Below are 14,793 nucleotides of genomic sequence, written 5' to 3' on the forward strand. Positions count from 1 at the left end.
ATCATTAAGGAAGAGGGCAACAATTTGAAAAAAAAATTCTAAGATACCTAGCAGTGTTTAGTTGTGTGTCTTTCTTTACAATTCAATTTTAAAGTCAACTTTATTTTGCATCCAAACAGAGTTGATAAAATAAGTACTATCAACATAATGTGACAGACTCAATTAGCTATACTTCTCCCCTTCACATTTATAGCCATGTACTAATGTTATAAATCCTTGACTTATCTGAGAGCTTAAATCCCAACAAGACTTACTGTGTTTTTCCTCCTTCTGGGGTCAATAAAATAGGGTAGTAGTGAAGTACTGAACCAATTTAATTAACTAACCCGCTCCACTAAATTTGTGGTCTCATGTTTATGTTAGAAATCATTATTATAACTGAAAAGCGAGCTGTAAATCAGCAATGATTGAGCATCAGACAAAAGGCTTTACAGTAATTAGTTTCATCCTTTTTATATTCTGAGTTCAATTCCTGCCAGAGTCAATTTTACTTCTCAAAAGTACTTGTAAAATACAGAGTCAGTCTCATAAGAATATAATCTCTCCCCAACAAATCTTGACCTTAACATGCTACATGAAGACAATATCTATAGGGGTTTTGACAATATTAAAAGGGTTTTTTCACAAAAGAAATTTCTAAGTTACATTTATGTATTTATTTTGCAATATTCTTGATGTGAATTCATGTGTTGAAATAGATATTGTTATATTTGGGGATGGTCATCTTTTTCCAATTAAGCACATTAGCTTTATTATCATCATTATTATTATTATTATTAAGGTGGTGAGCTGACAGAATCATTAGCACACCAGGCGAAATGCATAGTGGCATTTCATCCATCTTTACATTCTGAGCTCAAATTCCACTGAAGTCAACTTTGTCTTTCATCCTTTCAGGGTTGATAAATTAAGTACCAGTGAAACACTGGAGCCAATGTAATTGACTAGTTCTCTCTCCACAAATGTCAATCCTTGAACCTTTAGTAGAAAGGATTATTATTAGTTTAGACACACATACAGATACAGGCATAAACACATGCACAGATAGGGATACATACCACAGAAAGGCAAAATAGAATAGACAAGAGCAGAGAGAAGAGGAAACACAAGGAACAGAAAGCTGAAGAGGAGATCACAGAATGAATGACATAAGAACTCTGACAAATAAACTAATAATAATAATAAAGCTAAAATGAAGATCTGATAAATAGCCCATGTGTTTAATTGGCAATAGATGACCGTCCCAAACATAACAAATTTGTAAGTGTTAACTTCAAAAGTCTAGAAATGGTTAATATTCCACAGACCTCTTTTTCTTGTATGAACGTAATGTATTTTACGGTCTCCGTATTCCACTTGACGTGAGCCACAGTTGGTCAATGAGTTACGAGCGTGGTCAGGGTTGGTGCCATAGTTCACTCGATAAGAGGTGTGCGTGAGTGCCAACTGGAAGACAGAGAGAAATGTGTGAAAAAGAGTGCAATAGAATGGTGAGAGTGCAGAGAGCCATACATATACAGAAAGAAGGAGAAAGAAAAGGGGGAATGAGAGATAGTAATGAAATAAGAGTGTTAGAACTCTAACACATTTAGCATTAGGAAGGGCATCCAAATGTAGAAACCATGCCAAATCAGATTGGAACCTGGTGCAGCTCTCCAGTTTCAGCCAAACTATCTAACACGTGCCAGCATAGAAAGCAGAGGGTAAATGATGATGATAAGAACTCAGAGGTGGAGTGTATAATTGAGTGTTAACTGATAAGAGAGAGATCAAATTGTTAACTATGCGAGATCAAATCTTCCTCAAGAGCATCACAAAACAACAGAGAATCATCGTTGTCATTATTCTACACCTGTTTCTCTTTGCTTGTATGTGCCCAATCCATTAATTTAACATGTCCCTTCCCTATTTCTCAATTAATGCAAGTTATGTGAAATACCATATAACTGATTCCTGATCTTTCAATAGTTTCTCATCAATATTTCTCATTCTTGTACTCATTAGTATCCATGTTGCTGTTGTTAATGTTATTTATCCCACCAATCAGCGCTGATCAAGCAGATCTACAACCAAAAGCATTCAAAGCATTCCAGCTGCAACCATCTCGTTTCATTATTTAGGCATTTGCTTATCTAACATGTCCTACATATATTTTAAGACAGTAGGGAGAATTTGACTGGTACTTGTAGCACAGAGACTCCTTCAATGCACTCACCGACTTGCTAGTAACATATGGCTATATCATAAAAGATAAAAGACAAAGAAACCAAAAACGTAACTCAAAATCAACCATCAAGATTTTTAAACTGCAGAATGTTATAATCTGTTCATACAGAGGTTGTAAAACAAAGAAATAAACTACACCTACCTGTAGCAGACTGCGGTCACTGAATTTATAGCCTAAATAGCCTTCAAGAATGGCCAAAGACTTATGGAATCGTAGATGACATAACAAAACAGGTAATAACATGACATGCTGAAAAGAAAGGAAAAAGAATAGATTTTATAAGTCAATTCATACTTTTTAGTATACTTCTGATGATGATTTAACAAAGTAAGGTATTGGAGTGGTAAAATGGATAAAGGTGCCAAACAAAATGCTTTGTGGTATTTAGATATATCATTTTATGTTCTGAGTTGAAATCCCTCTCGGCCATTTTCACTTTTCATTTGTCTGGTGAGTCAACAAATTAAGTACCATGGGTGGGTCTCATGGAAGAGGGAGAAGACATTGGATGAGGTACTGAAGGACAATCTTAGGATGCTGATCCTTTCAAACATGATGGCAAATGACTAAGATGCCAGGCACCTTGCTGTACTCAAGAAGACCTGTCCACCACAATAGAAATGTTAAGGCCACTTCGCTTGAAGAGGATTGACCAGCAAAAGTCCTGTGCTGGTAACACATAAAAAGCACTTGTGTTGGTGCCACGTAAAAGTGCTCATGCTGGTGCCATGTTGCAAGCACCCAGCACACACTGTGAAGTGATTAGTATCAAGAAGGGCATCCAGCTGTAGAAGCCAAGCCAAATTAGACTGGAACCTGGTGCAATTTCCCAGCTTGCCAGTTCTGGTCAAGCCATCCAACCCATGCCAGCATGGAAAACAGACGTTAAGGGATGAGAATGCTGATGTACCAAACAAAATGCTTTATAGTATTTAGATACATCCTTTTATGCCCTGAGTTCAAATCCCTCTCGGTGATCTTCACTTTTCATTTATCTGGTGAGTCAACAATTGAGTAAGTACCACAAATATACTGGATCACATGAAGTAAGAGCTGATAGCACATACCTGACACACATCAGACTTGATACCAGTTCGGATAAAACCTTCACTGCTGATTTCCACAGTCACTTCTCTTTTCATTGTACTGAAAAACAAAGAGGACTTGCTTAATAATTATTAATACTAACCACCATAAAGATTTCTTTTTGTTTTTGTTTTATTTTCATTCTATGCTATCAGCTTTGCTACAAGAAGTTGCTAGCTTCTCACTCAACTATTCTCCATTCCTGGGAAAACATGCTGCAAGAAGGCCTTCATCACCCTTTCCATAGTACAACAAAGCCAGTTCCCAAAGCTAGAAAAAAAGAGAGAGAAGCAGAGGGAGAGAAGAAACGACTCTAATATCTGACTAATATTTTATTAGTGATGCCTTGAAAGACAAAAGACAAAGTTGATTTAGGAAGGGTCTAAGGATAGAGCACAGAAAGCCAAAACAAATCCTGAAAACCAATCTGTTCAATGCTCTGACACTATCAAACTACTCACTGCAAGCCACCAAACTATTAATACTACTGCCGTAATCACTGTACATACTACTGTAATCACTGTAAACCACCAAACTATTATTAACATGTCAGTACTTTAAACCACAAAACAATTCTCAGTGATGTGTATCCTAATTTTTAAAACAGGCATGCTGTGTCCCTGCTTGTGAGAGGCAGCTAACAGATCTGGCATAGGGAAGAGTCTTTGGCCATACAACATACTCAACACATGCCAGCATGAAAAAGCAGACAAATGATGATGATGGTGGTGGTGGCAGTAGTAGTGGTGGTGATGGTGGCAGTAGTGGTGGTGGTGGTGGTGGTGTAGGTGTATTTGTTGATGATGATGATGTAGCCATCATAAACTACCACACTGGCCAACAACTTTAATTCTGGTTGACATCACTTCAATCACCACTACACCTTAACCTTTGACACATCAACTAGTACTATAAAAAAGAGACAACATCACTATAGTTGCTGCTACGACTCTCATAACATCCCTACAGTCACTGCCATGCACCACATCCACCACTACTACACCACCACTGCCAACATCACACCACCACACCCATCATCATACACCCACAGAGACCATCATCTGGCCCTTCATCTTTCGCCACAAGATAAGTAAAATTAGAATTAAAATAAAACTGAAATTTTCAAAAATCTAACTCACCTTTTGAGTCGCAATTGCTGTAGAAATTCTTCCTTCATCTGTAATTTGTTTTTATCTGCATATGTTACTTTTGGTTTGCTCGTTAGCAGGTGTTTATACTTCACATATTGTTTCCAGGCTTTCTGATAACTGTAGAATAAGAAAATGAAAGTATATTATGAGAGAAATTGGGAGATGAACAAAGACATGCCAACAGAGCTACAGTTTTAACAATAAATATCTCAGATACCCAGATGTGTTCTCATTTCATTTTATACTCAAATTCAAATGATCTGTCATCTATCTGAGCATCCATCTCATCAACCCAGAAATTTCTAGAGAAACAGTTTAATGCATTGAGGAGTGAATTCTGTCTTAGAAGAATGATAGGCAGCATTAACATGAGCATGGTTTGGACAAAGAATATAATGAAAATAAAACTGTATTTAGTCTTATAATAAAGTGTAATGAGAGCGTAATGGTCTGACTCTAACTTTATAATTGGAAAGCCAACCACTGTGGAAAAAAACATTTCCTCATCATTAGTTTAATATATTTTCCATGTTGAAATGGGTTAGATAGGTATGCAAACAGCATATCTTCAGTCATCTAAATACTGAGTCATCTGTTTTATAAGTATACTTAGAACTAACCTCACCTTTATTGGTGAGCATACTCAGTACTTTATTAGTCAGCTTACTCAGAACTAACCTCACCTTTATTGGTGAGCATATTCATAACTTAATTGGTCAGCATACTAAGAATTAACATCACTTTTATAGGTACTCACTATATCTGATACCTCCTACCATTAGCTATTAATACATTTTCTCATTCATTCACATCACAAGCCTATCCATATCAATTACTTCAGCTTTCCTGTAAACAGCAACTGATGTCCTCAATGCCAAGTAACCTTTCCAACTCATTTGTACTCAGCCTTTTGTGTAAATTTACACTGCACACTTATGAAATTATAGTTAGCTCATTTCTCTCCGATGCTTATTGTTATTCTAGGACTTATTCATGTCTCACCACCTTAAAACATTAGTTCAATCTAACAATATGCAAAATTGTCAAAAAGATTTTTTTCATTTTAAAAAATTGTTACAGTTCTTAGAAAGAAGGGAAAAGGTCAAATAAATCAACACAACATATTAGTAGCACTCATTTTATACCAAGAGGTATAAAAAGTAAATCAGCCCTGATGAGATTTGAACACAGAATGCATAAGGCATTTACTATTTCTTAATGAGAATAATTAACCACTTTTATTAACATGCTTTAGCTGATATTTGAAAAGTTGTTCATACTTAGGGTCACCGGCATAACTGAGCTGTGCTGGACGTATACCAAAATGAATGATGAGAGGATATGTGATCACATCTGGTTTTAACTGCTGCCGATCAAGTTGGTCAACACGGATAGAACTTGGTTTCTGAAACAGAGAATAGTTACACATCTAAAGTCTGTGGAGCAACTATGTGTTGGTCATGTTGCTGATATTATGTTAAATATTTGTGATGGCATAAGTGTAATAAGGCTGTGATTTCAAAGTATGTGTGACAGTATTACAACTATCGTATGACACATACACACAAACACATGTATATATATATATATATGTGTGTGTGTGTGTATGTGTGTGTGTGTAATATATATATATAAACAATGAACTTCTTTCACTTTCCACCGACCAAATCTGCTCACAAAACTTTGATTGGCCCAAAGTTATAGAAGAACACACTTACCCATAGCGCTGCACAGTGAGACTGACCTAAAATCATGTGGTTAGTAAGCAAGCTTCTTAATCACACAGTCATGCCTGCACCCATACAGACTCTATGGTCCCATATCAGGAATTGAACACGAGTTGCTTGTGTGAAAGCCAAGTGTTCTAACCTCAAAACACTGCTAGTAATATTGATGGTCACTAATAAATTTTCCTTCCCTCATATTTAATTCTAGTTAGCTTTTTAATGCTCCATGCACTAAATATATAAATACTAAATTCACTGTTTATAAACAATTCTATTTTCCTATACCAGCAAAGGTACAATCTTATATAGTTAAATAGTGAATCTTTCAACATTAGTTTGGTAAGTATGCTGCAAGGTATGCTTTACTGAGGAGGAAAGAATAAAACTGAAACCCATCTGGAGTTGTAGCCCGTACTGAACATCATATTAGTCATTGGTATAATTATTTCAACTTCGCTCTTTAATACTTAATGTAATGAATATCTTAACACTAACTTACCTAAAATTTTTCATGTTGATAGTGTCTTTGTATTATTTTATAATAATAATAATACTTTCTACTAAAGGCACAAAGCCTGAAATCTTGAGGGCAGTGGCAAGTCATTACATCAACCCCAGTGCTCAACTGGTACTTATTTTATCAACCCCAAAAAGATGAATGGCAAAGCTGACCTCAGAGGAATTTGAACTCAGAACATAAAGACAGACAAAATGCTTAGAGGCATTTTGTCCAGCATACTAACAATTCTGCCAGCTCATAGCTTTCATAATAATAACAACAACAACAATAATAATTAATAACACTACTAACCATTCCAGGTTTACTGACAATCATACCTCGAACTTCATCTACCAAGTTCTGCCACTCATTGTTGTCATATTTAAGAAGCTGAGCCAGTTCCGTCTCTTCCAGAAGAGGCTTGGAACTGCCCAACAAATATAGCAGTACTTCATTCATTGACAAAATTTCTTTACCATTGTCTGCAACAGAATACAAAAAGAATACACACTAAATTTACAAAACGAAAACATCAATAATTTCTTTCATAGGTACAAGGTCACAAATTAGGTGGAAGGAATAATCAGTCAATGAAAGTGATCCCAGTGATGAAAGGCAAAGTTGACATCTACAAGATATGAGCTCAGATAATAAAGAGCCAGAAGAAATACCACAATATATTTTGTCCAACACTCAAACAATTCTGCCAATCCACATGCTTAATAAGGCCACAAATTCTGGGTGAGGGAACTGTGAATTATATCAACACCATATTTGAGACCTATTGTATTTTATCAACCCCTAAAAGATGAAAGGAAAAGTCATCCTCCACAAGACAGAATATTCAAAATCAGAACATAAAGGGACACAACTAAATAGTTCATCTGATGTAATCCAATACTCTATTGATTCTGTCACCCTACTGTGCTCATTTCTTTGAATGTCACAGGATGAAAGATGGGACTGATGGTGGATTACAAGCACAGCAGTGAGGTAACATAAAGATAACATTACAGTAGAAGACATCTTCTCACACATACATGCTCTCATATATACACATGTTCACATACTCACAAAAAATATCATAAGACCATCAAACCACCAATTAAGCTCTCTTCTTTCTCTGTTCCACAAAATAAGCAGCAACATCATCATTACCATTATCAATAACAAGAGGAGAAATCTGATAAAATAGTTGAGAAATAAAGGAAGCTGAGTAACTGCAAACTCACCTGGCAATTCGCGTGCAAACCGAGGCATAAGATGAAACCTACTACAACTGATTTCATTTCCGGGGCCTTTCCAGTCCAAATCTACAAGTTCTAGGATCTCATTAAAGAGGAAATGACACACTTGATCCAGGGACCGAACAGTGAAATTCTGCAGCACAAGAAAAATGAAATAAACAAAGAGAAACTGTAAAGAAACAGCTAACTTAGATTAAAATTTTTAAGATGCATTCATATTCAATGGTTACCTCATATTTGATGTAACCATTACTTTATCCGTTTTCAGGGTTGAGAGGAAGTAAACAATAGCAAAAACCAGCACTATTTGCTGCTTTTCTTCTTTTTTAAATATACATATTCTTTATTATATATATACAGGTATGGCTGTATAGAGGTGCAGGAGTGGCTGTGTGGTAAGTAGCTTGCTTACCAACCACATGGTTCCAGGTTCAGTCCCACTGCATGGCACCTTGAGCAAGTGTCGTCTACTATAACCTCAGGCTGACCAAAGCCTTGTGAGTGGATTTGGTAGACAGAAACTGAAAGAAGCCCATCGTATATTGTATGTGTGTGTGTGTGTGCCTGTGTGTCTGTTTTTGTACTCCCAACATCGCTTGACAACCAATGCTGGTGTGTTCATATCCCCGTAACTAAGTGGTTCAGCAAAAGTGACCAACAGAACAAGTACTAAGCTTACAAAGAATAAGTTCTGGGGTTGATTTGCTCAACTAAAAGTGGTACTCCATCATGGCTGCAGTCAAATGATGAAACAAAAGTGTAAAAGGGTATTTGCTTAGATAAAGAAGAGTGTGGTGCCCATGACGTTTGCAATCCTCCTTAGACTGGTTAGTTGTTCTACAGAAACTGGGTGGGGAGAAACCCCAGATGACAGAGATGATTATCAATGGCTGTTGCTATTACATCATCATCATCATTTAACGTCAGCCTTCCATGCTGGCATGGGTGGGACTACTGTAATGTTGTAAAACACAACACTATCATGTAGGTGTGGAGTGGTATGAGTTTTCCCTTTTTGATACCTATGTATAAAGGGAAGTAAAAATATGTGGAGTAAAAAGAACATAATTTGGAAAGGGTTTTGTTGTGTCTGTGTGTGCATCAAACAGTTATATCCAGCAGTTTTTACTAAAGGCACAAGGCTTGAAATCTTGAGAGCAGTGGCCAGTTATTACATCAATCCCAGTGCTCAACTGGTATTTATTTTATCAACCCCAAAAGGAAGAAAGGCAAAGCTGACCTCAGTGGAATTTGAACTCAAAACCATTGGCTATATCTACCAGATTTATTGACCAAGTCTATCTTGAACCATTGCTTGCTAAAAACAGCAGTTAAATTCAACTCAGACAATATCTTATCTTCTTCAAAAAGAACACATTGAATACTGCATTCTATGAAAATAGATAGAGTAATCATAGTTGGACGGCATTATCATAATACTGCTAGATCAGAGCTAGTTTGGAATTAAACAATATCAACAAATAATTGTCTCAACTATTTTGATGCTTTCTTTTGGTTTTCAGTGCTTACCAAGAGCAAATTAAAGTTGTTATAATGTTTTGATTTATCTGACAAACTATAAAAATAGCTGAGGCTCATCTGATTGATCTTGAGATTTAATATGATTAGTTGGCAAGAAAAAACTTGATATCAAGATATCTGATTTAATAATTCAATGTTTTCAAATCAAATTAGAGTTTCTGAAGTAAATACCTGGGACATATTGGATACCAATTCCTAACAAATATAAAAAGATAGCCTAGTGCCTAATCCAAAAGAAATCTTCACAAAGAATGGGGATATAGTGTTGAATCCCCTTTCTGTGACTACAGAGCTTTCTAAATTATGGGTCACCAGCTTGTTTGTGTATTATTGGATAATTTGATAAATAATATGAAGAATGTGCAAGACTGCATAAAAAAGTGGTAGGTTTTGATAAAGACATAAAACAACAATATGGATGTCACATGAGAAAACTGGTATAAACAACAGTGAAGAAAAGTAATTGTTAAAAAATACAAAATAAACTCACCTCTGGCATTTTCTCCTCAAAAAAATGGATTGTGTATTCAATATTGAATCGGATCACTTTACAAACAGGAACCTAATAGAAAGTAGAATATGAGATCACAGATTTATCCAGTATATCTCATGAGACTGCTACTTCTTTCAACAAATCCCTACATCAAACATCACATACAATCTTTCATCTCAGAAGACATTATAATCTATCCATAACCTCTTCTTACATTTGCATTTTGCCTATCCCCACTTCTTACAACTTTCAATAATTTCCAACTACTTTCATACACAAATATCTTTCAAGAAAAGACAATAGTGACACATCAAAATCAACAAAAAACACTCCTACATACAGAGTCAACCTGCTTAACAATTCAACCATAGTTTTTTTTTTTTTTCAATAAATATACCACATTATGTACAACAACAATATTACACACTTTAGGCAATATACAATATTATGAGCCGACAACAGAGATGGTCACATGGTCACCCAATATGCTATAAATAGCAGTCAAATTTCTCTCAAAATCACACCCCACCATCTTAAAAAAAGAAGACACATTTGCTAATGAACTTCTACATAACTCTAAAAACAGGATGAACACTGCTGGATAAACTTCAGTCATAAATTTGTTCAATCAGGATTGACCAAAATCTAAACAACAACAGCAAACAATACTAACGCATAACATTAACTGAAAGACAACACAACTTACGTTCTCTAACTGGTAATGAGAAAGAAGAGAAAATCCTTCAAAGATATATTCATGATTATCATGCTCAATGATGGTGGGGTTTTTACTCTGAAAAGAAAGGAGACATATCAATTATTAAGACATCAACATTATCAATAATGAAAAGCAAAAGCTGAATAAGAATGGTGATAAAAGCTATATATAATAATATAGTTCCTGATATACAAAAGATGGGATTAACAGGTCTTACATCATAGTTTTGTTTGATTATGATTGAACTGGGAACACACAACAATAATAAATCCCCTTCTTTCCACTTCACCACCTGGTTCATTCCTCTGCACACATACATGCCAAGTACAGAAACATATCCAGTTGTTTCAAACTAAGAAGGCCACCACCCCAGACAATTTTGCTTCTATTTTACAGAAATAATGTGTCCCACAGCTAACACCTATCCTCACCAAACCTTTTCATTTTTCTCTCCCTCAACAGAAGTATAACCCAATTACTGGAAACATACTATAGTGCATCACATTTCTAAAAAAAGGCAACCTCTCTCATCCTGCCAACTACCATTTTCTCACACACACTTCCACTATCAATAACAACTATGACACTTCATCACCTATTGTTGCTATGGCAATTATAAGTGGTCCTGAGTTCCAAGTTCCACCATAATAAGCTTTGCATATCATCCTTCCAGAGTCAATAAATAAAGTACTAGTTAAGGGCAGTGTACTAGCAGAATCCTATCCTGTCATAGGCTACTTGGGTGGCAAAATTAATCCATTACCTAAATCATTAGCTTGTCTTTGGATGCCATTAACAGAGCCAAGCCTATAGCAAACATTCAAGTCAGGTCTCTGGTTAGAAGATACTATCCTCCCACCTCTATCTTACTTGTAACGGGTCATAGCAACTGCCCTTCTTCCTAACTATGCATCATCATCATCCTTTAATATCTATTTTCCATTCTGTTTTCCATTCTGGCATGGGCCTGACAGGAGCTGATGAACCAGAGGACTATGCCATGTTCCAACATCTGCTTTGGTATGGTTTCTATGATTTGATGCCTTTCCTAACACCAACCCCTTTAGAGTGTACTGGATGCTTTTTACATGGCAAATGCACAAGTGAAGTCACCAAGTAACTTGCAAAATAAGACCCCTCAAATGAGAGGTGTAACATTGAGGGAGATGGCTTTATACCAAATAAGAGGTTAAGGTATGATAGAGGGGTGTAAGTAGAAACATGTGTCTCGTGATAGAGGAGATACATAGCTGGTTCTGGAATGCATCAGAATATCATCAGGAAGGTGAATATAAGAGAAGTGGCCCAGAGGATCCTACAGGGTAAACAGATAGTAAGACTGTAAGAGTTGAAAGGAGAGTGGCAGATAGACAGAGACGGGGATAGCGGTGAATGCAATGATTGATGAAACTATAAAAAAATATATAAAAGAAACATAATACTCTCCATATATACATTCATTAAAAGATATATTCACACATTACTATGCAACATAATTATGCACTAGACAGATACACATTAAAATACATACACACACACAGAACCAACAATCCACACTACACAGCTACAAATAACACCCAAAATTATATCAGCAAGACTGAATGAAAAACAGTTACGAAAGAAACTAGCAAAAGTGTACTAACCAAAAAATTTGTGGATGGTGACATGGTGATGTGATAATGGTATAACCTGTTGGCATTATTACTCTCTGAAACACATGGAATGATTTCCTGAAATGAAAGACAATATCAACATCATGATATCTCATTAACATAGCCACAAAGAAACATTTATCAATTTGGTCATTTATACTCTTACAGTATTATAATTATACACAGATATACATGCCTTTATATTAAAGTACTGCACCATGCTATACACTTCTATGTATGTAGACTACATACACTAAATATTATATAATGTCATATATAATGTAACACAACAAACCTCTTCTCCAGGGAATATATTGTGTCGAATTCCAGTCTTTCGTGCTTTTAGACTGCAACGACAGAGTGGTCCATCATTCATCTAAAATGATAAAAAATGTAACTTCAAATTTCTTTGACACCATGGCTTACTGGAGATCAAATTAAAACTTACTAGTGCATTTCTCGTAAAAAGTTTAGAACATTTTTGAAGGTTAAAAATTTTAAAACAAATATAGAAAACTATTGCTTCCTGTCTTTTAGCAATTATACTTGTATATAAGAAAATTTCAATTAACATGCTTTTGAGGACTCTTCAGTGTTAGTATGGATTTTCATTATGTTTTATAAAATCATATGTATAGGGTCTCCTTTGCAACATACTGTTTGAGTATTACTGCTGATAACTAATGCAATATTTCTCCGTCTGTGAGGATTGAAGTGGGAAGGGGACAAATTGACATAACTACACAACTGTGCCCCACCCATAATTCTGACATTGTTTCCTCACAACTTTCTGAAAAATGGATATTTTTTTAATGATATTTTCTACAAATACATATTGGAATTCAAACAAAGAAACCATGCCAAATCAGACAACTGGACTCTGGACAGCACCTGTCAAACTGTCCAACTCCTGCTAGCATGGAAAAATGGACATTGAAGGACAATGAGATGACAAATTATCCAAAACTCCTTGTTCCCCACACACCTACACTCTGAATAAACTTTCACCAAAATCATTTAACGTCCGCTTTCCATGCAGGCATGGTTTGGATGGTTTGATTGAAAACTGATAAGCTGGTGGGCTGCACCAAGTTCCATTCTGATTTGACAAGGTTTCTACAGCTAGATGCCCTTCTTAACTCCAACCACTCTGAAAGTGTAGTGGGTGCTTTTTGCATGCACCAGCATGGGTGCCATTGACCTGACACTGGCATTGGCCAGAACTATGGTCTCGCTTGGCTTGACAAATCAACACAAGTACAGTATATCACCAAGGGTCTTCATCACTTGTCACTGCCTCCCTGAAGCCCAACATTCAAATGGTGCTTTTTACATGTAACTGGCACAGGTGCCAGTCAGAGAGTACTGGCATTGGCCATGACTACAATTTCACTCGGTTCAACAGATCTTCATGAACACAGCATATCGCCCAACAATTGAAGGGTGCTTTTAACAGGCCAGTTATGCAACACTGGTATCAACTATGACTGTGATCTCACTTGGGTTGATACCACTGTCTCCATGAGGACCAACACACAAATGGTGGTTTTTACATGCCACCAGCATGGGTGACAAATATAGCATCAGTGCAGCTTCTCCCTGGCACAAACCCAAACTGCATCTCATCTAAACTAACTCTCCCCCTAATTAGTTGGGTTATGACCCCCTCTGTAACTTTCATCACCAGATCTAATAATTTGATACCTCTGTAATTATTCCTATCTAAGGCATTACTTTAACTTTGTAAAAGTTGACTATGGTGCTGCTACACCAGTCATTGGGTTATGACTCCTTCATGTATCACCTGGCTGACTATATGGGTGACTAGATTATAGCCTACACTGTCAGATATTTTAAGCATCTCATCAGTGATTCCTGATGGGCCAAGGGCTTTCCTTGTCTTCATATCCTTGCTTTATCTACCAAGGTACTGTTAATTCGAATAGCTGGTCCCTCAGTTGGGTCAACATTTAGCAGACTCTCTCTCATTCATTCTCTTCATTTAGTAACCTTGTATAGTGGTGTCTCGAAGTCTCTTTCTTTGCAGCAGCATTAAATGCAAGTGAGCCATCATCCATGCACACACACACTTCTCTCCTATGAAATCATGATCTTCTCTCACACACTGTCTTGCAATTCAAAACACTTCAAGTCTCTGGTCCTCAGGATACAGAACATTGGCAAATCTCTTCTTTTCTGCTTCCTCTCTGGCTAAGTAAATCTGTCTCCTAACTTCTCTTCTGGCTATCTGATACAATTCTCTGCTACCACCACACTTCCAGTTCTTCCAGGCCTGCTTCTTGTCCTTAATGGCCTTGTCAACTACACTGTTCCACCACTATGTTACCTTAGGTCGAGAGGGGACTTTGCACCAGTTACAGATCTGGTCAATAGCCCTCAACAGGTTGTCCCGTAGGAACCTCCATGTTGTGTGACACTATATCTTCCTCT

The 14,793-nt window shown here is 36.5% G+C and overlaps 1 protein-coding gene across 2 annotated transcripts in view; it reads right to left on the minus strand.

Annotated features, from left to right (window-relative positions):
- Nucleotides 1–14,793, minus strand: part of LOC115209644 (ribonuclease 3) — a 49,070-nt gene that overhangs the window by 16,696 nt on the left and 17,581 nt on the right. For both annotated transcript variants that reach the window (XM_029778102.2, XM_029778101.2), the window contains exons 8-18: nt 12,638–12,718; nt 12,334–12,420; nt 10,679–10,765; nt 9,970–10,041; nt 7,923–8,070; nt 7,003–7,172; nt 5,745–5,869; nt 4,453–4,581; nt 3,295–3,373; nt 2,369–2,476; nt 1,308–1,446 (exon numbers count right to left, since the gene is read on the minus strand). In XM_029778102.2, coding sequence (XP_029633962.1) covers nt 1,308–1,446; nt 2,369–2,476; nt 3,295–3,373; nt 4,453–4,581; nt 5,745–5,869; nt 7,003–7,172; nt 7,923–8,070; nt 9,970–10,041; nt 10,679–10,765; nt 12,334–12,420; nt 12,638–12,718 — 1,225 coding nt within the window. The remainder of the gene's footprint in view (nt 1–1,307; nt 1,447–2,368; nt 2,477–3,294; nt 3,374–4,452; nt 4,582–5,744; nt 5,870–7,002; nt 7,173–7,922; nt 8,071–9,969; nt 10,042–10,678; nt 10,766–12,333; nt 12,421–12,637; nt 12,719–14,793) is intronic.

Source organism: Octopus sinensis, linkage group LG3 (genome assembly GCF_006345805.1).
Source record: "Octopus sinensis linkage group LG3, ASM634580v1, whole genome shotgun sequence".
Taxonomy (NCBI): Eukaryota; Metazoa; Mollusca; class Cephalopoda; order Octopoda; family Octopodidae; genus Octopus; species Octopus sinensis.